The 26,615-nt window shown below is 49.1% G+C and overlaps 1 protein-coding gene across 2 annotated transcripts in view; it reads right to left on the reverse strand.

Annotated features, from left to right (window-relative positions):
• LOC123773307 (heat shock protein 75 kDa, mitochondrial-like) overlaps window positions 1-26,615 on the reverse strand; it is a 47,188-nt gene that overhangs the window by 19,493 nt on the left and 1,080 nt on the right. For both annotated transcript variants that reach the window (XM_069300880.1, XM_069300879.1), the window contains exon 2: window positions 24,923-24,965. In XM_069300880.1, coding sequence (XP_069156981.1) covers window positions 24,923-24,965 — 43 coding nt within the window. The remainder of the gene's footprint in view (window positions 1-24,922; window positions 24,966-26,615) is intronic.

A 26,615-nucleotide genomic window follows, 5' to 3' on the forward strand; every position in this document is an offset into this window, starting at 1 on the left:
TAGTCAGGAAAAAGAATGGGGGAGTGAGGTTATGCGTAGATTTCCGCAGAATAAACAAGCTGACGAAAGACGAAGCATACCCATTACCAAACATACAGGACACATTGACACACTTGAAGGGTACACAATATTTTACCACATTAGACCTACTCAGTGGGTATCACCAGATACCGCTGGAGGAAGAGTCGAGGGAAATCACAGCGTTTAGTGCGTGCAACAACGACCTCTGGCAATATAAACCACTTCCAACGAGCTCTGGCAATATAAACCACTTCCAACGAGCTCTGGCAATATAAACCACTTCCAACGAGCTCTGGCAATATAAACCACTTCCAACGAGCTCTGGCAATATAAACCACTTCCAACGAGCTCTGGCAATATAAACCACTTCCAACGACCTCTGGCAATATAAACCACTTCCAACGAGCTCTGGCAATATAAACCACTTCCAACGACCTCTGGCAATATAAACCACTTCCAACGACCTCTGGCAATATAAACCACTTCCAACGACCTCTGGCAATATAAACCACTTCCAACGAGCTCTGGCAATATAAACCACTTCCAACGAGCTCTGGCAATATAAACCACTTCCAACGAGCTCTGGCAATATAAACCACTTCCAACGACCTCTGGCAATATAAACAACTTCCAACGACCTCTGGCAATATAAACCACTTCCAACGACCTCTGGCAATATAAACCACTTCCAACGAGCTCTGGCAATATAAACCACTTCCAACGAGCTCTGGCAATATAAACGACTTCCTTTCGGGTTGAAGTCAGCACCTGCTGTGTTCAGTAGGCTAATGATGAGTGTATTATCGGGGTTGATAGGTCCCACAGCGTTGCTGTACCTCGATGACGTAATCGTGCTGGGAAAGTCATTAGAGGAGCACATGCATAATTTGAGGAAACTCTTGCTAAGGCTGAGGTCACACAACCTCAAAGTGAATTTCGAAAAATGCAGTTTTTTTTTGGAGAATCGGTAACATTCCTGGGTCATACAGTGGGCCGGATGGGTATCAGTCCATTGCCAGATAAAACCAGGGATATTCAAGAGTTACCAGTTCCACAGAACAAGAAAGAGTGCAGATCTTTCCTGGGGTTGGTTAGCTATTATCGGCGATTTATTAAAGATTTTTCAAAACTTGCAAGACCATTACATCAGATCAGTGGACTTGCAGAGTTCGTGTGGGGGAAGGAACAACAGCAGGCGTTCCAGGTACTGAGGGCTGCTGTCAGCTCTCGCAGTATCTTGGCGCACCCAGATTTTAGCAAACCATTTCTGGTGTATGCGGATGCTTCTGGCGCAGCGATAGGTGGTGTGGTAGCTCAGGTGGATGAGCGAGGACGGGAGCGTCCCATTGCATTTTGTTCACGAGTACTATGTCCTGCAGAGAGGAACTATAGTACGATTGAGAGGGAAGCGCTAGCGATCACATTCATATTACAACGGAACCGGTACATCTTGCTTGGACATGAAATTTGGCTCAGAAGCGATCACAAACCCCTTAAGTATGTGTTCGAGTCCAAGGAGCCTTGTCAGCGGCTGGCACGGTGGGTTACCTCGCTCTCAGAGTTTAACATTACAAACTTTGAACATGTACCAAGGAAAAGCAATGTGTCGCTGACGCGTTGTCAAGGTGTCACAATGTAGCAGTGGTGAGTGAAAGGGGGGAGGAAGATGTGTCGTGGAATGTGAGGGAGTTGATACGGAGTCAGGAAGGTTACCCCCTGAAGGGGAGGTAAGGAAGTTTTTGAGGGGTCAGCGTGCGGAGTTGAGGAAGTCACTTCCAGCCCCAGTGGATGAGTTTGTGGTTGAAGATGAGGTGTTGTATCATCTTGGTAGGGTTTCGGGTATACGGTATGAACCAGTATACCAGGCAGTCTTGACACCGGAGTTCCAGAGGACTGCAATGTATCTGTGTCCTAACATCCCAGCAGCAGGCCATGGAGGGGAGTCCAAGACGTTGCAGAGGGCACGTCAAAGGTTCTATTGGCCATCCATGGGTAAAGATATCAAGGTCTATGTAGCCTCTTGTGACAGTTGTCTGAGGTACAAGGCACATAGGTTGGGGGCGGAGGTGAGTACTCCCTTCGAGAGAGTACACATAGATCTCATTGGGCCGCTACCACAAGCTCATTCAGGGGCGAGGTACATATTTGTAGCAGTGGATGCACTCGCACGGTTCACTGTGGTGAGTGCACTCCGTTCTAAGTCGGCAGAGGATGTGACCCAGGCCATGGTGGAAAGTGTGTTAACCAGGTTTGGGGCTCCTCAACAAGTTGTGTCAGACCAAGGGTCAGAGTTTATCAATCAAGTATTTCAAAGCATCGCGAGTGTGTATCAATTCAAACATACTCCAGTGCTGGCATATCGACCATCGGCGAATGGTTTGGTTGAAAGACACAATGCTGAAGTAATCAGTATTCTGCGGCATTTGGCTGCTGATGATGTGCTTGCATGGGATCAGAGTTTGTCGATGGTGGAGTCGGCGCTCAACACGGCGTTCAATAGGTCGGTGGGAGAAACCCCGCATTTTTTGTTGCATGGGTTCGATCCCCGACTTCCGTTCACGACGTTCACAAGCAAGCAACAGCCATGCTATGCGTTAGACTTCAAAAGTGTTGTCTGTAGGCGAGCAACCAAGGCATTTGACTTGGTGAAACTACATTTAAGAAAGTCGACAGAGGTAGCAGAGGCATATTATAATGCGCGGAACAAGGTCCAAGCAAAGGTGATCAATGAAGGTGATAGGGTATTCGTGAAGCAGATGCACGCTCAGGCAGAAGGTAAGTTGGCACCCAAGTTTGTGGGGCCATGTCGGGTAATTAGCAAAAAGAATGCAGAAGTGAAGGTTAAGGTGCTAAACACAGGGCATGTGTTCTCCTGTCACCCAGACCGCGTCTATACACTGACCGGTCAGGCAAGTGAGGAGCCATACCCTACGGGGAGTGTGCCAGGGGAGAGCACACCAGCGGCTGAGAACATAGGTAGGGGTACGAGGAGTTGGCATTCAAAGGTAGATAACACAGAACAGCCTTCGCAGGACCGGGGACAAGGTCCACAGGCGACGGTGACACATCGCTATCCGACCCGCTCTCGTGGGGTCATGAACACAGGAGCATAGTATGTACTGTAGAGTAGTGCATGGCCATGGTAGTTTTGTAGAGTGTGGGGTAGTGTGTAGAGTGTGGTGTTGAGTGGTGCATGGGCATGGTAGTTTTGTAGAGTGTGGGGTAGTGTGTAGAGTGTGGTGTTGAGTGGTGCATGGGCATGGTAGTTTTGTAGAGTGTGGGGGTAGTGTGTAGAGTGTGGTGTTGAGTGGGGCATGGTAGTTTTGTAGAGTGTGGGGGTAGTGTGTAGAGTGCGGTGTTGAGTGGTGCATGGCCATGGTAGTTTTGTAGAGTGTGGGGTAGTGTGTAGAGTGCGGTGTTGAGTGGTGCATGGGCATGGTAGTTTTGTAGAGTGTGGGGTAGTGTGTAGAGTGCGGTGTTGAGTGGTGCATGGGCATGGTAGTTTTGTAGAGTGTGGAGTAGTGTGTAGAGTGTGGTGTTGAGTGGTGCATGGGCATGGTAGTTTTGTAGAGTGTGGGGTAGTGTGTAGAGTGTGGTGTTGAGTGGTGCATGGGCATGGTAGTTTTGTAGAGTGTGGGGTAGTGTGTAGAGTGTGGTGTTGAGTGGTGCATGGGCATGGTAGTTTTGTAGAGTGTGGGGTAGTGTGTAGAGTGTGGTGTTGAGTGGTGCATGGGCATGGCAGTTTTGTAGAGTGTGGGGTAGTGTGTAGAGTGCGGTGTTGAGTGGTGCATGGGCATGGTAGTTTTGTAGAGTGTGGGGTAGTGTGTAGAGTGTGGTGTTGAGTGGTGCATGGGCATGGTAGTTTTGTAGAGTGTGGGGTAGTGTGTAGAGTGTGGTGTTGAGTGGTGCATGGGCATGGTAGTTTTGTAGAGTGTGGGGTAGTGTGTAGAGTGCGGTGTTGAGTGGTGCATGGGCATGGTAGTTTTGTAGAGTGTGGGGTAGTGTGTAGAGTGTGGTGTTGAGTGGTGCATGGGCATGGTAGTTTTGTAGAGTGTGGGGTAGTGTGTAGAGTGTGGTGTTGAGTGGTGCATGGGCATGGTAGTTTTGTAGAGTGTGGGGTAGTGTGTAGAGTGTGGTGTTGAGTGGTGCATGGGCATGGTAGTTTTGTAGAGTGTGGGGTAGTGTGTAGAGTGCGGTGTTGAGTGGTGCATGGGCATGGTAGTTTTGTAGAGTGTGGGGTGGCTTGTAGAGTGTTGTGTAGAGTAGCATGGGTAGTGGGTGGTGTAGTGTAGTGGCGTTTGGACGCCTGGTATGGAGTGTGGTGTTGTGGAGTGCATAGCGGCGCAGGAGGCCAGGTGGTGGTGGGTACGGTGAGTATCGGTGTAATGAGGTCAGGTGCGTCAGGACGCAGAGCCTGGCTGTTGAGAGACGTGGTGTTATAATGAGGTCATCAGTGGTTGGGTTGACCAGTGGTGATGGTGTGTCGGAGTGGGTAAGTCTTATGGATAAGATTACAATGTAGAATTTCAAAATTTCAGGTGTTGATGGTTGCAGTGGGCGAGCTAAGTAGATATACTAATTTCTCATTAATTAAGTTGTTACAGGAATCTCGCTAGAGGCGAGCCAGTGGCAGTATGATGCTTTAGTGACATAAGTGTGAAATTATTTTAATGAGGTATTTATTGTGATAATGTATGTGTATGTATATACTGTATATTACCTCATCGGCACCATTACTGAGTGTTAGGCTTGAGAAGGTCCCCCGGGATCATGTCACAGAGCTTCAGGTAGAGTAGAAGGGAAGCCATGAGGCTACACTCAGTTATTCTAGAAAAAAAGGGGGAGGAAGTGAAGCCAACGTGACGTTATAGGCGAAATTCGCCTCCTGACATCAAAGCAGGGATAAGGGCCAGCTGCAATGGTTTTGCAGCTGCGCTCAGGCTATATACGGGGAGAGAGTAAGGAGCCGAGGGGGTTATGTAATAATGGGATCGAGCCAGGGGGCTCCGAGGGAATATTTTGCAGGTACAGCGGTCGGGAAGGTGTGAATACAGGTGGACACACTCTGGGCAGATGGGCCTAGAGTAATGTGCTACAGCTGTGGTGAGCACAGCAAGGAAAGATGACCAGAGAGCTGTGAGGTATCTACAGCGTTCTGGGATTGGTGCCCTGGAACGAGACGTCAGCACAGACCCGAGGGAACATGACCCTGGGGTAGGAATCTCCGTTGCTCTGGAGGCCAGGATCACGTTAGCTCAGAGCAACGATGGGACATTGACAACATTCACCAGGCTGGATAGCCTGGGTTTTGTCTGGGTCATGGAGGATCTATGACCTAGCAACCATGGGACACGAAGACAAGAGAAGTGATGCTGCCAATTGTGGAGGAGGCCAGTGAAACATTGTGTGATCATTGTAAGCCCTTATGTCAACAGTACAGGGCAAGATGTTAAATTGTTAGTAACTTATTACTAAGGATGAAGAACCTTAGATATATATGTGTTGTGTATATATTAATGACTAGTGTCATTTCTGTTTAAGTGCCAGCATTCTGGTCCATGTAATTTTATGGTTATGTTTGTATGTAATTATATGTCAGCAGTTTAGGTATATGTGCATTGTTGGTGATGGGAAAAATTATTACAGACTATTTTACCTGTGCTATGATGTGAATATAATGTATATGTTGGAGAAGTGTTGTGAGTCATGTCGGGGAAAATTTTAATTTATTTCATCGTGTGTATGATGAACTTATTGGATGATTTTTTAGTTGTACATATATGGTGGGTGCATCCTCCAGGTCCTTGCACTAATGGAACCATTGCAATGATGCATATGGGGACATATGCGTGTTTAAGGAGGGGAGTGGTGTTGTAATCCACAAGTTAGTAGGAATTATTAGCTAGAGGATCATTACTACAACACTTAACGAATGATGATTGGAAGTACATGTTAAGTAGACAGACTATGGATCACATGTCTAAGAAAGGTCAATGGATTAAGACCGAAGCTGTTTAGCCAAATTAATAATTCATGGAAAGAGGAATTATTCTTCGTCAGGCTTCAAGGATCAAGGTTACCGCTCTAGGAATAAGGTTAATCGGATTTTACCTTCCTTGAGAGGCGTAGTGAAATGTTTGAGGCCATGGTTGGCTAAAGTCAGTCTGATTGTCGGAGTTGAACTGAGAAGTCCTCTGGATCTCCGTTTGCGGCAGTAGCAAAGTGCAGCAGACAGCTATGCGAGAACCTGATGTGATCTTAATGACCAAGTTAAGTCTGCAGTATGTGAGTATTGAATGAAAGACTAACCGGGTGTGGAGCGTTGTAGTAATCATTCCGTATTAGGGACTTAGGCGGAAGTTACGAGTGTGTGAGGTGATCGCGGAGGTCAAGTGGTCTATGGGTATTGGAAGTGTATTGACCTAATAGAGTATGTTAATATGTTATTATTTGTCAGAGTCTATTCTTTGTAATTAAATGACAAAACCCGACGGCCTTTAAATACCTTCCATATGTTCATTCATTGTGTTCCAGTACAAACCTAGTGGTACGCCTCAAGGGTCTGGTGTGTGTAGGAGTACCCGGTGGTAGTAACGGTTGCTGAGGCAAGGTGTTATGTGTTGTGTAATTGCTGTGTTCGGAATGAACCGGGGTTCAGCGTCACAACATATTTGGTGGCAGCGCAAACAGGTTTTGGAACACTTTGAGAGATGAAGGAAGTGTGTTACTGGTTTTGTTGGTGAGGGAATGTTCGGGAATTGGTAGACGTCGGGTTGTGTTCAGGACGGTGGATATTGGGGTGAGGAAGGGAAGGTGTGTGGGCCAGGGAGTGGCCATAGTGGGGTGTGTGGCCAGGTGGAGTGGCCACGTTGTGCGGCATGGAAAAGTCCAATAAGAGGTGGAAACAGTAGTGTGGGGAACTGATAAGTGACGTTGTTAATGGTGGCTTAAAATTATAAGTGATTCTAGTGAGATTAAGGGAATAAGGCCAAGTAAGGTTACTGTACGGTAAAGCGTCAAGCTGGTTCATACACGAGCACATAAGGGGCGAGTAGCCATGACGGGTTCGGGTAGTAATAGGGGCGCCAGTGGCCAGGCCACGAGTAATGTCGGTCAGGGTGAGAGTGGTGATAACACGGCGGCGTTGCTTACGGCGCAGGCGGCAGCGTCAGAGACAATTGGGCAGGTTGCACAGTGGTTGAAAAATGTGTTGAGCACGCATGAGACGACTAACGCAGGACCTAAGGTATATGGAGACATACCCACGTTTTGGGGCGCCAAACGGGATTCGAAAGGTCAGTTACCGACGGATATTAGAACATTTTTCTTTGCTCTAGAGAAGGCGACTAGTGTGGGGTCATGGTCGGATCAGGCAAAGATTACATTGGCATATTCCAAGGTGAAAGGGGAAGCAAAGACCCTGCTCAACTCGGCGGAAATTAGAGAAATAAATAGTTATACCGAGTTTAAGCAGGAGCTGATAGATCATTACGATGTGCAGCACGATGCAGTAGAACTAAAGGCTCAGTTAGCTGCACTTAAACGAGAACCAGGGGAACAATTAAGGGCGTTTGGCCATAGAATAAGACTCTTGGGTGATGTGATTGAGCGGACGGAAACGCAGTTCACGGGGGTAGTAAGAGATTCTATGCAACGGAGTGTTTTTTTCGGTGCATTACCGCGGGAAAGTGCGTTACACTGCAGGGAAGCTAAGTCTTTTAAGGAAGCGGTGAAACATGCAGTGTTTTGGGCGGAGAATAGCCCGACACATAAACTGACAGAGGATGACATTTTCAAGGAAGTGTCCCCTAAGGAAGAGGCAAATCTTGCAGACACGCAAGAGAGACAGGTTCAGCTCTGGGCCCCAGTAGCTCAGCCAGTGGAGGATGGACCCGCGGCGGGGGTCACACATTCCAAGGGCAAGGGGCGAGGTGCTCCTCGACGTAACAATAATAAGGGCTGGGAGCCAAGGGTGTTCCAGGGACACAATACGAGTGGGGTGTCGTGGGGACCCCATCAGGGTACTCGTGGGCAGCGAGGAGGCTATAATCAAGGGGCACGTGGAGGCAGGTTCACTCCTGCTCCACCACGATACACGCCTGCTCAGGGAGCAACAGGAATGTACCACCAGAACCAGGGTACCGGTAGAGGGTATCCCCGGGGAACGGGGTACACTGCAGGTAAACACGAGCCAGAACGACCTAAGCAGACAAAAGTGTGTAAGCTGTGTGGTGACGGTAAGTAAGTAAGTAAGTAATTATCAAAAGGCACCAAACCGGGAAGGCTATGTAGCACCATCAAATACGCAAAATAATCAGAGGGCGCTAAATATCACCAAGGATGCCAATACGAGAACAAAAACGCATAAGGCGAACGATATCAAAAGTATCTGAGTCACCAAGAATTCTATCGAGGGACAGGTGACCGCGAGGGGCGGTCGGAAAGCAAGACACACGCTCGTCCTGGAAGTCAGGACATTCAAGAAGGACATGCACGACCGTAAGAGGGACAATGCAACTAGGACAATAAGGAGCAGGGCGGCGCTCCATCAAGTGACCATGGGTTAAGCGAGTATGGCCAATACGCAACCTCGCCAGAGCTGTTTCCCACCGCCGGTTACGGTGGGAGGACGGCCACGAGGAAACACAACATTTAAGAGTACGTAGCTTGTTACCAGTAACAGACAACCAAGAAGCCTGCCAACGGGTAAGAACTGAGGAATGGATAACTGGGTAAAAGTCGGAATACGGAATGCCTTTACGAGAGATGGGACAAGAGCGGACAGCTTCCTTAGCGGCAGCATCCGCACGCTCATTTAAAGACACACCAATATGGCTGGGAACCCAACAAAACTCAACCGACTTAAATTTACTGTGAACGAGAAACAGCCAATGCTGGATCTCGACAACTACTGGATGAACCGGATTAAAGGACCCGAGAGCCATGAGGGCACTACGAGAGTCAACGACAACCACAAAGGAAGACTGACAACGAGAAAGCAGGAGACGAAGAGCATAGAGAATAGCATAAAGTTCTGCTGTAAAGATGCTAGTCTCCGGAGGCAAGCGACACATATAAGTGCGATCAGGAAAAACAACAGAGTAGCCAACACCGTCCGCTGACTTAGACCCATCGGTGAAGACAGAAACGGAGCGGGAGTGAGAAGAAAAGTGCTCGAGGAAAAGGCGTTTTAGAACCGTAGGAGGGGTAAAAGCTTTAGTGATACGGGTCAAGGAAGTACAAAACCGCGGAAGAGGGACCCTCCACGGGGGCAAAGAAGGAACAACACGAGGAGAAACATCAGAAATACGAACGGAGAGAGAATCCTGTAGGCGAGATAACCGGACAGAAAGAGGGAGGTGGTGAAGAGGAACAGGAACCGCAGGAGGGGTAAAAGTTAAAGCACGACAGAGGCGAGAGGAAGGATGTTGCAAGGACCGCGCAAGATAGCGAAGACAGTAGCGATCACGGCGGTCCTGGAGAGACAGGAAGCCAGTGTCAACATACAAGCTAAGGATGGGAGTCGAACGAAAGGCACCAGAACTGAGGCGCAACCCAGTATGGTGCAAAGCATCAAGACGGCGAAGAGTAGAAGGAGAAGCAGACGAGTAAGCAGGGCAACCATAATCGAGCTTAGACAGGACGAGAGAGGAATGTAAAGCAAGGAGAGTGCGCCTATCTGCCCCCCAAGAAGTATGGGACAAGACCCGAAGGAGGGTAAGGGCCTTAGAGCACTCAACACGGAGGTAAGAGATATGGGGAGACCAAGACAAACGAGTGTCAAGGAATAACCCCAAAAGCTTCGCGGAATCTTTGTATTCAAGGGGATGACCATAAAGTGACAAAGAGGGACGAAGAACAACCCGTTTCCGCGTAAAAGTCATGGCACAAGTCTTAGAAGTAGAGAACTTGAAGCCATGACCTGTGGCCCAAGACGACACGGCATCAATTGCAAGTTGAAGCCGGCGTTGAAGGAGAGGCGAATCATCACCCTGACAACAAAGGGTAAGATCATCGACATAGAGAGCGGAGAAGACACCAGAAGGAAGAGAGGAAAGAAGACCATTGAGGGCAACAAGAAAAAGAGTAGTGCTCAGAACACTACCCTGGGGCACACCTTCGTATTGCTGAAAAGAGGGAGAGAGAGCGGTACCAAGGCGCACCCGAAAGGAACGACGAGAGAGGAAGCTGCGGAGAAAGAGAGGGAGATGACCACGAAGGCTAAAAGAATGAAGTTGAGATAGGATATGATAACGCCAAGTGGTGTCGTAAGCCTTTTCTAGGTCAAAAAGGACGGCAACAACGGAGGTCTTCGCAGCAAAAGCAGTACGAATATAGACCTCCAAGTTCACCAGGACATCTGTCGTGCTGCGGCACTTGCGGAAACCAAATTGAGAAGGGGAGAGGAGGTGATGGTGTTCCAGGAACCACATCAGACGAACGTTAACCATACGTTCAAAGAGTTTGCAGACACAACTTGTGAGAGCAATAGGGCGAAAGTCCTTAGGGGAAGTACCCAGAGACCCCGGTTTGCGAACAGGGAGGACAACGGCATCGAGCCAGTCCTCAGGGACTGACGACGACTCCCAGATCCGATTATACAGACTCAGTAAATACTGAGACGTGCGCGGAGGGAGATGGCGAAGCATCTCATAATGAATACCATCGGAGCCCGCCGCCGTAGAACCGCAGAGGGCCAGGGCAGAACGAAGTTCAGAGAGAGAGAAGGGATCATTATAGGGAAGCTGAAGATGAGTGCAGAAATCTAAAGGACGAGACTCAAGGACAGGTTTACGAAGAAGGAAAGATTGGGGAAGATGAAGACCAGAGCTAACAGAAGAAAAATGGGAACCCAGTTCGGAAGCGACCTGCAACGGGTCCGCCACAAGAGTATCATGGAGGTGAAGGACCGGTGAAACATCGGGAACGAACTTACCCGCTATCTTGCGGATACGCTTCCAGATCTGGGCCAGAGGGGTCTCGGACGTAATTGTTGAGACATAAGATGCCCAACATTCACGTTTAGCCGTACGGATGGCCCTACGGGCCACCGCACTCGCTTTCCGAAAGAAAAGAAAAGAATCGGTCGTCTGCCTACGGCGGTGCCTCTTCCAGGCTGCACGCTTACAGCGGACAGCCCGAGCACAGTCCGCATTCCACCAGGGAACGCACTTCCGTGGACCCCGAGAGGAAGAGCGAGGAATAGAGCGGAGGGCAGCGTTGAAGACAGTGTCATGAAAAAGGAGGAGAGCGCGAGAGAGAGGCAGAAGGGAGAGGTCAGGGAGAGCAGCACTGAGGGTAAATAGGGTCCAGTCTGCCTTAGCAAACTGCCACCTAGGGAAAGAGAGGGAAGGGCGAAAAGAGAAAAAGGAAACAAGGATGGGGAAATGATCACTTCCATGGAGGTCATCAAGAACCTGCCACGTGAAATCTAAGTAAAGAGAAGAAGAGCAGAGAGAAAGATCAAGACAAGAAAGGGTGCGAGTCCGAGAGTCCAAATGAGTGGGCTCACCAGAATTCAGAAGAGACAGGGAAGAAGAGAGGAGAAACGGCTCAAGGAGGCGACCCCGGGTATTCGTCAGAACGTCACCCCAAAGAGAATGACGACAATTGAAGTCACCCAGCAGGAGCACAGGCTCCGGCAAGGAGTCCAGGAGGTGTTTCAAATCAGGAAGAGAGAGCGGGACACTCGGGGGGAGATAAATGGAACAAACTGTGTACCATTTCCCCACAAAGATACGAGCAGCAGAACAATGGAGAGGCGAAGGAAAAAGTAAAGGAACAAAGGGAACATCAGCCCGAATCAAAAGAGCAGAAGAATTAGAAGCCCCAGCAATGGCTGGGGGGGGGGAGAGAAAGGAATAGCCACGAAAACGACCAGGACGAGCACCAAGCATTGGCTCCTGGAGACAGACACAAAGGGGCGAAAACCGCGAAATCAGAAGTTGGAGTTCGAGGAAATTGGCGTAATAACCTCGAACGTTCCATTGAAGAATGGACAACGACGAGAAGAGAAAGGACAAAAACAGAGAACAAGGAAGAAACAAAGGCGAAAGAGCAACAGAGCACGTTAAAGAATATCAGGGTCGGGACCAGGGTCAGCAAAGTCAGGGTTAGGGGGCATGGGTAAACTGAGCAAAGACGGAGGGAAGGAAACGGGAGAACAGAGCAGAGGTGGGCGGGCAGGGTCTGGAGGAGGAAGAGGAGGAGACAACGGAGAGGAGCCGTCAAGGACAGCAGCAGGAGGAGGGGGAGGAGAAAGAGGGGAGCGCACCCCAGCAACCGAAAGGGAAGCAGGGGCCAAAGAAACCTCCATAGCAGGAACAGGGGGCGCAAGCACTGACGCGGGAGGGGAAGGAGCAACAGAGCCAGAAGGAGGAGCTGAGGAAGAAAGCGAAGCCTTCTTACCCGCCGGGGAAGAGGAAGGAGAGGAGCCAGGCTTACGCTTCTGACTTAAAGAGACCGGTGTCCCAGCAACTACGTACCGGGCAACGGATTCCAGTGTCTCAACAGGAGAAGCCGAACGAGAGCACACACGACGACCGTTAGGAGAGCGATGGACATCCGCCCGCACCGACAGGCGGTGGGGAGAGCCAATAGATGGAGGAAGAGGATGGGAAGGAGGATCGGAGGGGGACGAGGAAGAAGACACGACAGACCGGGTAGAAGGAAGGGGAACCCCAGACAGAGGACCAGGAGGAGGATCCTTCGGGAGAGAACCCAAAGGAACAGAGGAGGGGGCAGTGGGCGCATCAGGGTCCAAGGCCCGGAAACGGTTGTGAGTCTGAGGAAGGCGGGAAGGACGAGGAGAGGAAGAGCGCAACACGCGAGCATAAGAGATATTAGCATAAGGCGGGAGCCGGCGAACCTGGCGCCTCGCCTCAGGAAAAGATAAACGCTCCCGGTGCTTCAGGTTGAGGACGGCTGCCTCAAGCTTGTAATGGACACACGCACGGGAGAAGGTAGGATGGGCCTCACCGCAGTTGAGGCAACGAGCCTGGGGAGAAGTGCACTCCGACTTAGAGTGACCTTCGCCACCACACAAAGGACAGAGAGAGACAGTCCCGGAGCAGCGGAGGGCACCATGCCCAAACCTCCAGCACTTGTTGCAGAGCCGAGGAGAAGGAATGTACTCCTGGACAGAGCACCTGGCACCAGCAAGAATGACAGAGGGTGGAAGGGTCCTACCATCAAAGGTAATCTTCACAACCCGGAGGGGTTGACGGCGACTACCACGAGGGGGACGAGTAAACGTGTCCACCTGGAGAATAGAATGGCCCTGGGCAGCGAGGATATGGCGAATATCGTCGTGGCAGTCGCGCAGGTCCCGAACACCGGTTGCAACATGGGGCGGGAGCAAAATAGTGCCAACACTGGCATTCAATTGAGCGTTCTTCGAGACCCGAACGGGGGTCTCGCCAAGGCAGGATAAGGCAGCCAAGCGGGAAGCAGCATCCTGAGAAGGAGCAGCAACGACGCGTGTACCGAGACGAGTGGGGTTAAAAGTAATGGAGGCATCCACGGAATCAATGAGATGTCGATGAAGGGAGAAATCGTCAGGAGGCGCAGAATCAAGAGGGAGGAGATCAAAATATTTGGCCCACGAAGCGGGACCAAACAAGGCTTGATAGGTAGCAGAACTAGAAGGAATCGAGCGAGGGCGGCCGTGACGAGGACGGCGGTGAGAACCCCCAGAGAGAGAGGGGTTAAAAGGCGCAGTAGTTACAACTAGAGAAGGAGCCGCGCCAGGGGACGAGGTAGTCACCACTGGGGGCTTGGGGCTCGACCCAACCACAGAGGAGGGAGGGGAGCCAGGGGAAGGAGTCAGAGAGGCCAAAGGAGGAGCAAGGTCGAGGCCCAATGCAGCGGAGGCTACAGAGCCCGGTCTTCCAATACGGACCGACTCGGGGGCTTGGTCGCCCACCCCACGAGCCTGAAAAGGTAAGCCAGAAGCAGCCGAAACAGGGGTTATCATCTTGACGAAATTAAGAATTCACTCACGAATGTGCCCCCACACCCACCACGGAGCCACAATTAGAGGCAGGACACCCAACAAGAAGCCATCGCCGATCTTGTCGGGGCCTCCTAGGGGTGCGTCGTGAGTATACGCCCCACAAACGCCACCTTAAGAAACCGACAGTCCGTCGAGATCGGGTTCAGTGACGAAGTGGGGATTGACAATAAAAGGTTCCCCTCGCTCTCGACGTCGGGTACTGCAGTTCTACGGGTGCATGAGTATGCCTCCTCAAGCACCCGGGCGTCAAAATAGAAGAAGTCCATGGAAGAACCAGAACGAGCAAAAGGTCGGCAGGAAACGGCAAGCAGATAGGAGAAGAGGGGGGAGAAAAACGAAACAGAAGGAAAAGGAAAAGGTGCCCAGCAGAATTGGAGAGGACGGCAGCAGGAGCACAAGGCTAGAAAAGGACAGAGGACTGTCCTAAGGAGCATCACACTCCAGCAGCCGCCCACGAAGCCCCCACACGGCGACAACGAGCTGAGCGGGGAGGGGGTGGTGACGGTAGTCACTTGGCCTGGCAGTGTAAGCTTTTTGTTCCGCCTAATTACCCAGTGTGTACAGTAGGGGGTGGGGGACAGTGGTTGTGTACCGTCGGGTCGGGTCATCCCATAAAGGTGCATTTACGGTTAAAGGGCACTATCTATACAGCCTTGGTGGACACCGGTGCTTCCGTGTCCATCATGAGTCGTAGCGTGTTAGGATCAGACGTCAGGCTGATACCTAACAACAGGAGATTAACGGCGGTGGGGGATAATGCGTTGCGGGTGTTGGGAGAGACAACTGTGGATTTCCAGCTAGAAGATAGATGGTTTAAACATAGTTTTGTAGTAATACAGGATATAGGGCTGAAACATACCAACATTATCTTGGGAATTGATTTCCTCGAAAAATACTCATGTACCATAGCGTTCAGCGCAAGGGGGAATAAATTGGTATGTGGGGGTCAAGCGGTAGACGTTAACAAGGTGAGTAGTAGAGAAGGAGTAGCAGTAGTGGTAACTCGGCTGGGGACCAGAATATACAGTGGGCAGTCACGGTACCCAGGGATGTCACCATTCCGGGAGAAGCATCCTTAGTGATTAAAATGGCATGTAAAGCCAAGGGAGTAGACGTTGTGCAAATTGAGCCATTGGATAATCCAGCAGGGTTGGTGATAATGGAGACTATTGAAGACATAAATGAAGGGGTAATTCGGTTGAGGGTTTTTAATCCCTCTCGGTGGCCAGTCACCTTGAGTAAGCATGCACAGGTAGCGTGGGGGACACCCTGTGGAGGAGATTATTGCAGCCATGTCAGTAAGTCAGAGTGAGGGCGACGAGGATAGAATGGATAAATTAATGGGAATAGTGGATAGGATGTCCATGGAAAGGGAGGTTAAGGAAGCCTTAAGGGGCTTAGTAAGGGAGTTCCCGGATGTTTTTGCGTTGAGAGGGGAACCCCCGGGGTGCATTACTCAAGGAGCACATAGGATTGACGTAGAGGGCGCACATCCCTTATATACGAGAGCATATAGCATACCAGTGGCACACCAGAGGGAGGTGAAAGAGGAGATAAGCCAGCTAAGGGATCATGATATCATTGAACCATCCAGTTCACCGTGGCACAGCCCTCTCGTAGTAGTCAGGAAAAAGAATGGGGGAGTGAGGTTATGCGTAGATTTCCGCAGAATAAACAAGCTGACGAAAGACGAAGCATACCCATTACCAAACATACAGGACACATTGACACACTTGAAGGGTACACAATATTTTACCACATTAGACCTACTCAGTGGGTATCACCAGATACCGCTGGAGGAAGAGTCGAGGGAAATCACAGCGTTTAGTGCGTGCAACAACGACCTCTGGCAATATAAACCACTTCCAACGAGCTCTGGCAATATAAACCACTTCCAACGAGCTCTGGCAATATAAACCACTTCCAACGAGCTCTGGCAATATAAACCACTTCCAACGAGCTCTGGCAATATAAACCACTTCCAACGAGCTCTGGCAATATAAACCACTTCCAACGAGCTCTGGCAATATAAACCACTTCCAACGAGCTCTGGCAATATAAACCACTTCCAACGACCTCTGGCAATATAAACCACTTCCAACGAGCTCTGGCAATATAAACCACTTCCAACGACCTCTGGCAATATAAATAACTTCCAACGAGCTCTGGCAATATAAACGACTTCCTTTCGGGTTGAAGTCAGCACCTGCTGTGTTCAGTAGGCTAATGATGAGTGTATTATCGGGGTTGATAGGTCCCACAGCGTTGCTGTACCTCGATGACGTAATCGTGCTGGGAAAGTCATTAGAGGAGCACATGCATAATTTGAGGAAACTCTTGCTAAGGCTGAGGTCACACAACCTCAAAGTGAATTTCGAAAAATGCAGTTTTTTTTGGAGAATCGGTAACATTCCTGGGTCATACAGTGGGCCGGATGGGTATCAGTCCATTGCCAGATAAAACCAGGGATATTCAAGAGTTACCAGTTCCACAGAACAAGAAAGAGTGCAAATCTTTCCTGGGGTTGGTTAGCTATTATCGGCGATTTATTAAAGATTTTTCAAAAATTGCAAGACCATTACATCAGATCAGTGGACTTGCAGAGTTCGTGTGGGGGAAGGAACAACAGCAGGCGTTCCAGGTACTGAGGGCTGCTGTCAGCTCTCGCAGTATCTTGGCGCACCCAGATTTTAGCAAACCGTTTCTGGTGTATGCGGATGCTTCTGGCGCAGCGATAGGTGGTGTGGTAGCTCAGGTGGATGAGCGAGGACGGGAGCTTCCCATTGCATTTTGTTCACGAGTACTATGTCCTGCAGAGAGGAACTATAGTACGATTGAGAGGGAAGCGCTAACGATCACATTCATATTACAACGGAACCGGTACATCTTGCTTGGACATGAAATTTGGCTCAGAAGCGATCACAAACCCCTTAAGTATGTGTTCGAGTCCAAGGAGCCTTGTCAGCGGCTGGCACGGTGGGTTACCTCGCTCTCAGAGTTTAACATTACAAACTTTGAACATGTACCAGGGAAAAGCAATGTGTCGCTGACGCGTTGTCAAGGTGTCACAATGTAGCAGTGGTGAGTGAAAGGGGGGAGGAAGATGTGTCGTGGAATGTGAGGGAGTTGATACGGAGTCAGGAAGGTTACCCCCTGAAGGGGAGGTAAGGAAGTTTTTGAGGGGTCAGCGTGCGGAGTTGAGGAAGTCACTTCCAGCCCCAGTGGATGAGTTTGTGGTTGAAGATGAGGTGTTGTATCATCTTGGTAGGGTTTCGGGTATACGGTATGAACCAGTATACCAGGCAGTCTTGACACCGGAGTTCCAGAGGACTGCAATGTATCTGTGTCCTAACATCCCAGCAGCAGGCCATGGAGGGGAGTCCAAGACGTTGCAGAGGGCACGTCAAAGGTTCTATTGGCCATCCATGGGTAAAGATATCAAGGTCTATGTAGCCTCTTGTGACAGTTGTCTGAGGTACAAGGCACATAGGTTGGGGGCGGAGGTGAGTACTCCCTTCGAGAGAGTACACATAGATCTCATTGGGCCGCTACCACAAGCTCATTCAGGGGCGAGGTACATATTTGTAGCAGTGGATGCACTCGCACGGTTCACTGTGGTGAGTGCACTCCGTTCTAAGTCGGCAGAGGATGTGACCCAGTCCATGGTGGAAAGTGTGTTAACCAGGTTTGGGGCTCCTCAACAAGTTGTGTCAGACCAAGGGTCAGAGTTTATCAATCAAGTATTTCAAAGCATCGCGAGTGTGTATCAATTCAAACATACTCCAGTGCTGGCATATCGACCATCGGCGAATGGTTTGGTTGAAAGACACAATGCTGAAGTAATCAGTATTCTGCGGCATTTGGCTGCTGATGATGTGCTTGCATGGGATCAGAGTTTGTCGATGGTGGAGTCGGCGCTCAACACGGCGTTCAATAGGTCGGTGGGAGAAACCCCGCATTTTTTGTTGCATGGGTTCGATCCCCGACTTCCGTTCACGACGTTCACAAGCAAGCAACAGCCATGCTATGCGTTAGACTTCAAAAGTGTTGTCTGTAGGCGAGCAACCAAGGCATTTGACTTGGTGAAACTACATTTAAGAAAGTCGACAGAGGTAGCAGAGGCATATTATAATGCGCGGAACAAGGTCCAAGCAAAGGTGATCAATGAAGGTGATAGGGTATTCGTGAAGCAGATGCACGCTCAGGCAGAAGGTAAGTTGGCACCCAAGTTTGTGGGGCCATGTCGGGTAATTAGCAAAAAGAATGCAGAAGTGAAGGTTAAGGTGCTAAACACAGGGCATGTGTTCTCCTGTCACCCAGACCGCGTCTATACACTGACCGGTCAGGCAAGTGAGGAGCCATACCCTACGGGGAGTGTGCCAGGGGAGAGCACACCAGCGGCTGAGAACATAGGTAGGGGTACGAGGAGTTGGCATTCAAAGGTAGATAACACAGAACAGCCTTCGCAGGACCGGGGACAAGGTCCACAGGCGACGGTGACACATCGCTATCCGACCCGCTCTCGTGGGGTCATGAACACAGAAGGAGCATAGTATGTACTGTAGAGTAGTGCATGGCCATGGTAGTTTTGTAGAGTGTGGGGTAGTGTGTAGAGTGCGGTGTTGAGTGGTGCATGGGCATGGTAGTTTTGTAGAGTGTGGGGTAGTGTGTAGAGTGCGGTGTTGAGTGGTGCATGGGCATGGTAGTTTTGTAGAGTGTGGGGGTAGTGTGTAGTGTTGAGTGGTGCATGGGCATGGTAGTTTTGTAGAGTGTGGGGGTAGTGTGTAGAGTGCGGTGTTGAGTGGTGCATGGGCATGGTAGTTTTGTAGAGTGTGGGGTAGTGTGTAGAGTGCGGTGTTGAGTGGTGCATGGGCATGGTAGTTTTGTAGAGTGTGGGGTGGCTTGTAGAGTGTTGTGTAGAGTAGCATGGGTAGTGGGTGGTGTAGTGTAGTGGCGTTTGGACGCCTGGTATGGAGTGTGGTGTTGTGGAGTGCATAGCGGCACAGGAGGCCAGGTGGTGGTGGGTACGGTGAGTATCGGTGTAATGAGGTCAGGTGCGTCAGGACGCAGAGCCTGGCTGTTGAGAGACGTGGTGTTATAATGAGGTCATCAGTGGTTGGGTTGACCAGTGGTGATGGTGTGTCGGAGTGGGTAAGTCTTATGGATAAGATTACAATGTAGAATTTCAAAATTTCAGGTGTTGATGGTTGCAGTGGGCGAGCTAAGTAGATATACTAATTTCTCATTAATTAAGTTGTTACAGGAATCTCGCTAGAGGCGAGCCAGTGGCAGTATGATGCTTTAGTGACATAAGTGTGAAATTATTTTAATGAGGTATTTATTGTGATAATGTATGTGTATGTATATACTGTATATTACCTCATCGGCACCATTACTGAGTGTTAGGCTTGAGAAGGTCCCCCGGGATCATGTCACAGAGCTTCAGGTAGAGTAGAAGGGAAGCCATGAGGCTACACTCAGTTATTCTAGAAAAAAAGGGGGAGGAAGTGAAGCCAACGTGACGTTATAGGCGAAATTCGCCCCCTGACATCAAAGCAGGGATAAGGGCCAGCTGCAATGGTTTTGCAGCTGCGCTCAGGCTATATACGGGGAGAGAGTAAGGAGCCGAGGGGGTTATGTAATAATGGGATCGAGCCAGGGGGCTCCGAGGGAATATTTTGCAGGTACAGCGGTCGGGAAGGTGTGAATACAGGTGGACACACTCTGGGCAGATGGGCCTAGAGTAATGTGCTACAGCTGTGGTGAGCACAGCAAGGAAGGATGACCAGAGAGCTGTGAGGTATCTACAGCGTTCTGGGATTGGTGCCCTGGAACGAGACGTCAGCACAGACCCGAGGGAACATGACCCTGGGGTAGGAATCTCCGTTGCTCTGGAGGCCAGGATCACGTTAGCTCAGAGCAACGATGGGACATTGACAACATTCACCAGGCTGGATAGCCTGGGTTTTGTCTGGGTCATGGAGGATCTATGACCTAGCAACCATGGGACACGAAGACAAGAGAAGTGATGCTGCCAATTGTGGAGGAGGCCAGTGAAACATTGTGTGATCATTGTAAACCCTTATGTCAACAGTACAGGGCAAGATGTTAAATTGTTAGTAACTTATTACTAAGGATGAAGAACCTTAAATATATATGTGTTGTGTATATATTAATGACTAGTGTCATTTCTGTTTAAGTGCCAGCATTCTGGTCCATGTAATTTTATGGTTATGTTTGTATGTAATTATATGTCAGCAGTTTAGGTATATGTGCATTGTTGGTGATGGGAAAAATTATTACAGACTATTTTACCTGTGCTATGATGTGAATATAATGTATATGTTGGAGAAGTGTTGTGAGTCATGTCGGGGAAAATTTTAATTTATTTCATCGTGTGTATGATGAACTTATTGGATGATTTTTTAGTTGTACATATATGGTGGGTGCATCCTCCAGGTCCTTGCACTAATGGAACCATTGCAATGATGCATATGGGGACATATGCGTGTTTAAGGAGGGGAGTGGTGTTGTAATCCACAAGTTAGTAGGAATTATTAGCTAGAGGATCATTACTACAACACTTAACGAATGATGATTGGAAGTACATGTTAAGTAGACAGACTATGGATCACATGTCTAAGAAAGGTCAATGGATTAAGACCGAAGCTGTTTAGCCAAATTAATAATTCCTGGAAAGAGGAATTATTCTTCGTCAGGCTTCTAGGATCAAGGTTACCGCTCTAGGGATAAGGTTAATCGAATTATACCTTCCTTGAGAGGCGGGGTGAAATGTTTGAGGCCATGGTTGGCTAAAGTCAGTCTGATTGTGGGAGTTGAACTGAGAAGTCCTCTGGATCCCCGTTTGCGGCAGTAGCGAAGTGTAGCAGACAGCTATGCGAGAACCTGATGTGATCTTAGTGACCAAGTTAAGTCTGCAGTATGTGAGTATTGAATGAAAGACTAACTGGGTGTGGAGCGTTGTAGTAATCATTCCGTATTAGGGACTTAGGCGGAAGTTACGAGTGTGGGTGGTGACCGCGGAGGTCAAGTGGTCTATGGGTATTGGAAGTGTATTGACCTAATAGAGTATGTTAATATGTTATTATTTGTCAGTGTCTATTCTTTGTAATTAAATGACAAAACCCGACGGCCTTTAATTACCTTCCATATGTTCATTCATTGTGTTCCAGTACAAACCTAGTGGTACGCCTCAAGGGTCTGGTGTGTGTAGGAGTATAGGTGGTAGTAACGGTTGCTGAGGCAAGGTGTTATGTGTTGTGTAATCGCTGTGTTCGGAATGAACCGGGGTTCAGCGTCACGACACGGGTATAGGCTGAGTCAGGCCCGGGTATAGGCTCAGACAGGCCCGGGTATAGGCCCAGACAGGCCAGGATCCAGGCCCAGAAAGGCCCGGGTCCAGGCCTTGACAGGCCCCGGTCCAGGCCCAAACAGGCTCGAGTCCAGGCCCAGACAGGCTCGAGTCCAGGCCCAGGTATAGGCCCAGACAGGTTCGAGTCCAGGCCCAGACAGGCTCGAGTCCAGGCCCAGACAGGCTCGAGTCCAGGCCCAGACAGGCCCAGGTATAGGCCCAGACAGGCTCGAGTCCAGGCCCAGACAGGCTCGAGTCCAGGCCCAGACAGGCTCGAGTCCAGGCCCAGACAGGCTCGAGTCCAGGCCCAGACAGGCTCGAGTCCAGGCCCAGACAGGCTCGAGTCCAGGCCCAGACAGGCCCGGGTCCAGGCCCAGACAGGCCCGGGTCCAGGCCCAGACAGGCCCGGGTATAGGCCCAGACAGGCCCGGGTCCAGATCCAGAAAGGCCCGGGTCCAGGTCCAGAAAGGCCCGGGTCCAGGTCCAGAAAGGCCCGGGTCCAGGTCCAGAAAGGCCCGGGTCCAGGTCCAGAAATGCCCGGGTCCAGGTCCAGAAATGCCCGGGTCCAGGCCCAGAAATGCCCGGGTCCAGGTCCAGAAATGCCCGGGTCCAGGTCCAGAAATGCCCAGGTCCAGGTCCAGAAATGTCCAGGTCCAGGTCCAGAAAGGCACCGGGTATAGGCCCAGACAGGCCTGGGTATAGGCCCAGACAGGCCCGGGTATAGGCCCAGACAGGCCCGGGTATAGGCCCAGACAGGCCCGGGTCCAGGTCCAGAAAGGCCCGGGTCCAGGTCCAGAAATGCCCGGGTCCAGGTCCAGAAAGGCCCGAGTCCAGGTCCAGAAATGCCCGGGTCCAGGCCCAGACAGGCCCGGGTCCAGGCCCAGACAGGCCCGGGTCCAGGCCCAGACAGGCCCAGACAGGCCCGGGTCCAGGCCCAGACAGGCCCGGGTCCAGGCCCAGACAGGCCCGGGTCCAGGCCCAGACAGGCCCGGGTCCAGGCCCAGACAGGCCCAGACAGGCCCGGGTCCAGGCCCAGACAGGCCCGGGTCCAGGCCCAGACCTGGTTTTCCCTCTTGGAGTTGGAGTTGGTTTTGTTTGTGGATTAGGAATGAGGGAAGAGGCGGGCTGGATGAGGCAGTTTATGTCTTTGGAAATATTTGTAATCATTTTATTTAGAGATGAGTGTGAGCAGAAATGACACACTATAGTAGTAATTTATAGTGAAGATAATAATGTATTTTCCAAATGAGAAAAAATTATGCGAGGCGAAAACTGGCATAATACATGCCAGATAAAAGTAGGTTGGCAACAACTCCACAATAAAAGATTTGGTTGTGGAGGAGATTCCCGCCCGAAGGTCGGGCCATCTTGGCGCGCAGATTGAACGCCCCTGGCTGGACTTTCTTTCCACACCTCGCCTGGAGCTCATCTTTGAATTCAGATGGCTTTTTTGGGCCAGTGTGTGCTCACTGCAGCTACCCAGGGCCTCACAGCACCGGGGGAGGCCGGAGCCTCCCTAATGGACGCCTCCCCGAGCGGGGGCGCCATGTACGTTGACAGCAAGTCCCAGAGAGGAAAACGTCTGCTGGAAAATGAGTCGGCTGATGCTGCGCCAGAGGGAGATGCTAAGAGAATGTCTTTGCCTCCAGAAGACCTTTCTCTTGTGGTACCTCATTCCTCGTTTGTGGTTGTCCTAATCCAGTCAGAATCAGCTCAGTGCGTGGTTGCAAATCCTCGTACCTTAGGTGCAGCAATTGAGCCTTCGGTATTGTGGTCACATTGCCTGCCTGAGACCATACGTACCCTGGGTAGGGGTGCAGCACTGAAGCTACACATAAAAAAGGAGGCTCTATCACACATCCGTGTATCCGACATTATTAAGTTGGGGGACTGGCCTGTCAGGTGCCGACAGGTATTGTCGCAGGAGCAGTGTCGGGCCCGGTATGGGAAGATTGGCCCAATGACCAGAGTGTTGATGTGGATAACATCCAGACCGCTCTGCATGTGTTAGGGGGTGCATCAGCGGGATTATTGGAAGTTACCAGGATTCACGGAGCAGCATGCCCGACATCCATGGTCTGTTTAAAGTTCGATGGGCCCCTCCCTGATCGGGTGGCACTACACAGGACCTCGTATCAGGTCCAGCCCTACAATTTCCCTGTGTTACGATGTTACGCTTGTTATCTATTGGGCAATAGTCGCCTCGCCTGCCATAATGAAGCACACTGTGCAAACTGCGGCAAAACAGGCCATACAGACAGATATAACGGTGGGTGCAACTTCAGGGGAAGGTCAAGCTTCCCATGACCTTGGAGTCATTGGAGATGGGTTTGTGGATAACCTGACCTAGCAGTTTATGCCTTTGGGGAGATCTCCCCCCCCCCTGGCATATATGCATTAATGATATATAGATATATAATGCATATGCCAGCCAGTCCAAGCCTAATCTTAAGATAATTCTCCTATCTCTCAATTTATTCTTTACCTACTCTTCATAGCAAGTCTTTGTCACCCACATTGAACAATATTCTAAGTCTTCACTACCCCAAAACTTGCCTCACCACCCAGCTTTTACCTTACCACACACCTTTGCTACCCATTATTTGGTTTGGATTAAACATTCAAGGTTAAATGTTTGCCTTTGATCACCTAGCAGCAATTGAGGATACAGATGTAAGCTGATTGGAGAGTCGCGTTCCGAGTGTAAACTAGTAGAACGTAAGTCAAGAAACTGATCCAGTGATCCAGTAGTATGATCCACAATAGACTTGAGAATGGTCCAGGACGGACCGAAACGTCGCCGTCCCTTCACCTTCTAGTGTGTGGTCTGGTCAACATACTTCAGCCATGTTATTGTGACTCGTCGTCTGCACATGATCCAGTAATTTGTTCCGCAAATTCACAACCCAGTTACCAAACCAGTATTTACCCAGGTATTTCCTAAATCTAAACTTATCTTCATTTAAAGCCTTATCAATAGCTTCCTTGTTATGCTCATTCATCCACTTGTACACTTCAATCATGTCACGTTAAGGTTTTTCCAACATCTCTTTATACGGAAGCTTTCTAATTTGCGGGATTAACTTTGTCATCCTAACTGACGTGTTCTAGTGAATTATGTCCATTCTTTAGCATGGCGACCAAAACTGAACGGCATAATCTAAATGGGACCTAAAAACAATACGTTAATAAACCCAGCCGACTTATTGCTAACTCTTCTATAAATAAATCTATGGGAAAGAAAAGCTCTCAGCCTGCTAACAAGAGTGTACAAATCCACAAGGGCCGGGACGAGGATTCAAACCTGCATCCGAGAGCATCCCAGACGCTGCCGTAATCGACTGAGCTACGACATGGTCAAAAAGAGTTGAAACCGAAGTTCTACTGAACTTAATGGATCCTAAACCCCATCCGAGGCACAAACCAGTGTTAGTGTAACAAGAATGTGAAGTTTTCTACGTCCATCTAGTTCCACCCGCTCCTCCCCAGAACTAGTTGTTAAATAAGCACTTTACCTTGACTCTTCTGATCCAACACTTGTCCACACGTGTCACACTCCTGAAAAAATATTTTTTACATATATTAAGGGCAAGCATAAGTAATTATCAAAAGAATGCACCAAACCAGGAAGGCTATGTAGCACCAGGGTAAGTATAAACAGTTTATTTCAAATACAATCGAGTAGGAAAATACAATTATGAATTTCAAGAACACTGGAACCAATCACTGGAATAGGTGAAATTGCAATGGAGATTAATTACAGATTGTATCAACAATAGCGAGTAGGCAAGACTGATAAGACTGCAATAGCCTAACGGAATACATTTTTGTCTCTGACTCATGAGGCTATGGTTAAGCATCAATGTTCTTTTAAAGTTACATAGAAACACATTATCTTATTAGGGTCTTCCACTAAAAACAAACCTTTAGCTAACCTTAGATAAACGTACTGTGTATTATTAATTTATTTAGTTGTTTATTGGCCTAAATTATATAAATAACATGCTTAAAACCTCTTAAGTACAGTATATGGTCTCTGAGCACCAAACCAACGTTAGAAGCCTAGTGATTACATTGTCAAAAATTACCATTTACAGGTGAAACCATTTCATATCGCAGAGTAAACAAGATGGAAACAATTATCTTCCACATTTATTTGCACAATTGCCATCCTGATATGACCACTCCATCGCCCCAGTCGTTAACACAATAAGTGCAGGCGATGAGTCACAATAACGTGGCTAAAGTATGTTGACCAGACCACACGCTAGAAGGTGAAGGGACGACGACGTTTCGGTCCGTCCTGGACCATTCTCATGTCGACTTGAGAATGGCCCAGGATCGAAATGTCGTCGTCAACACACTAAACAATCTAGGGTGGCTTGTTGCTAAACATTACAAGTCACCTTTACCTTAGCTACAAGACACGTTGTGCATATTATCAAACTACCTTTAATGTCATAATGCAGCAGTTTGCGCGCTCAAAATACAGATAGACAAACTCCTCAGGAACCGTAGGGGAACCTTTGACAAGCCGCCGGCTTCCTGTTGCCGTAGAGGGCACTATGGACAAATGGTGGCCCTCTGGTAAATATAAGTCAATATTACCTAGGAGTTATGATGCACCAGCCATTAAACATCTGGGACTCACAGTTAATATGAAAACAATCCTTAAGAATAGTTAAACGAATCTTTGACTTAAATGAACAACATTGAATATTCAACTGTACGAGTCTCTGTTGTGGTCCCATCTGGCCTACTGTGTCCAAATATGGAAACCTCACTTCAAAAACACATCAATAATTTTCCGCTTTGGAGAAAGTTCAAGACAGCAACAACAATCATGCCAGAACTTGTTCAACTGTCACTACCACGAATCTTTGAAGGATTAACACTATAAATGTTTAAATTGTTATAGATTTTGATAGATTACCCTATAAATTTTCCTAGAAATTATCTCCTTAATATTATCTGTTAGATTAAGGCCCTGCCCGAAGCGCTATGCGTACTAGTGGCTTTACAAGAATGTAAACACATCATGCCATGTACTCTCAGAAACCCAATGTAACTTCTTGTAGATATATAAATAAATAAATAACAGCCGAGGCCTTTGTAATACTATTTTAATGCATTGCTTTATACTTTGTAAAGTCTTTTAGAGAAGTGCTTTGTATTTATAACCTCCAACTTGGTCAGTATTACAAATTA

This window comes from Procambarus clarkii, chromosome 44 (assembly GCF_040958095.1).
Source record: "Procambarus clarkii isolate CNS0578487 chromosome 44, FALCON_Pclarkii_2.0, whole genome shotgun sequence".
In the NCBI taxonomy this organism is placed as follows: Eukaryota; Metazoa; Arthropoda; class Malacostraca; order Decapoda; family Cambaridae; genus Procambarus; species Procambarus clarkii.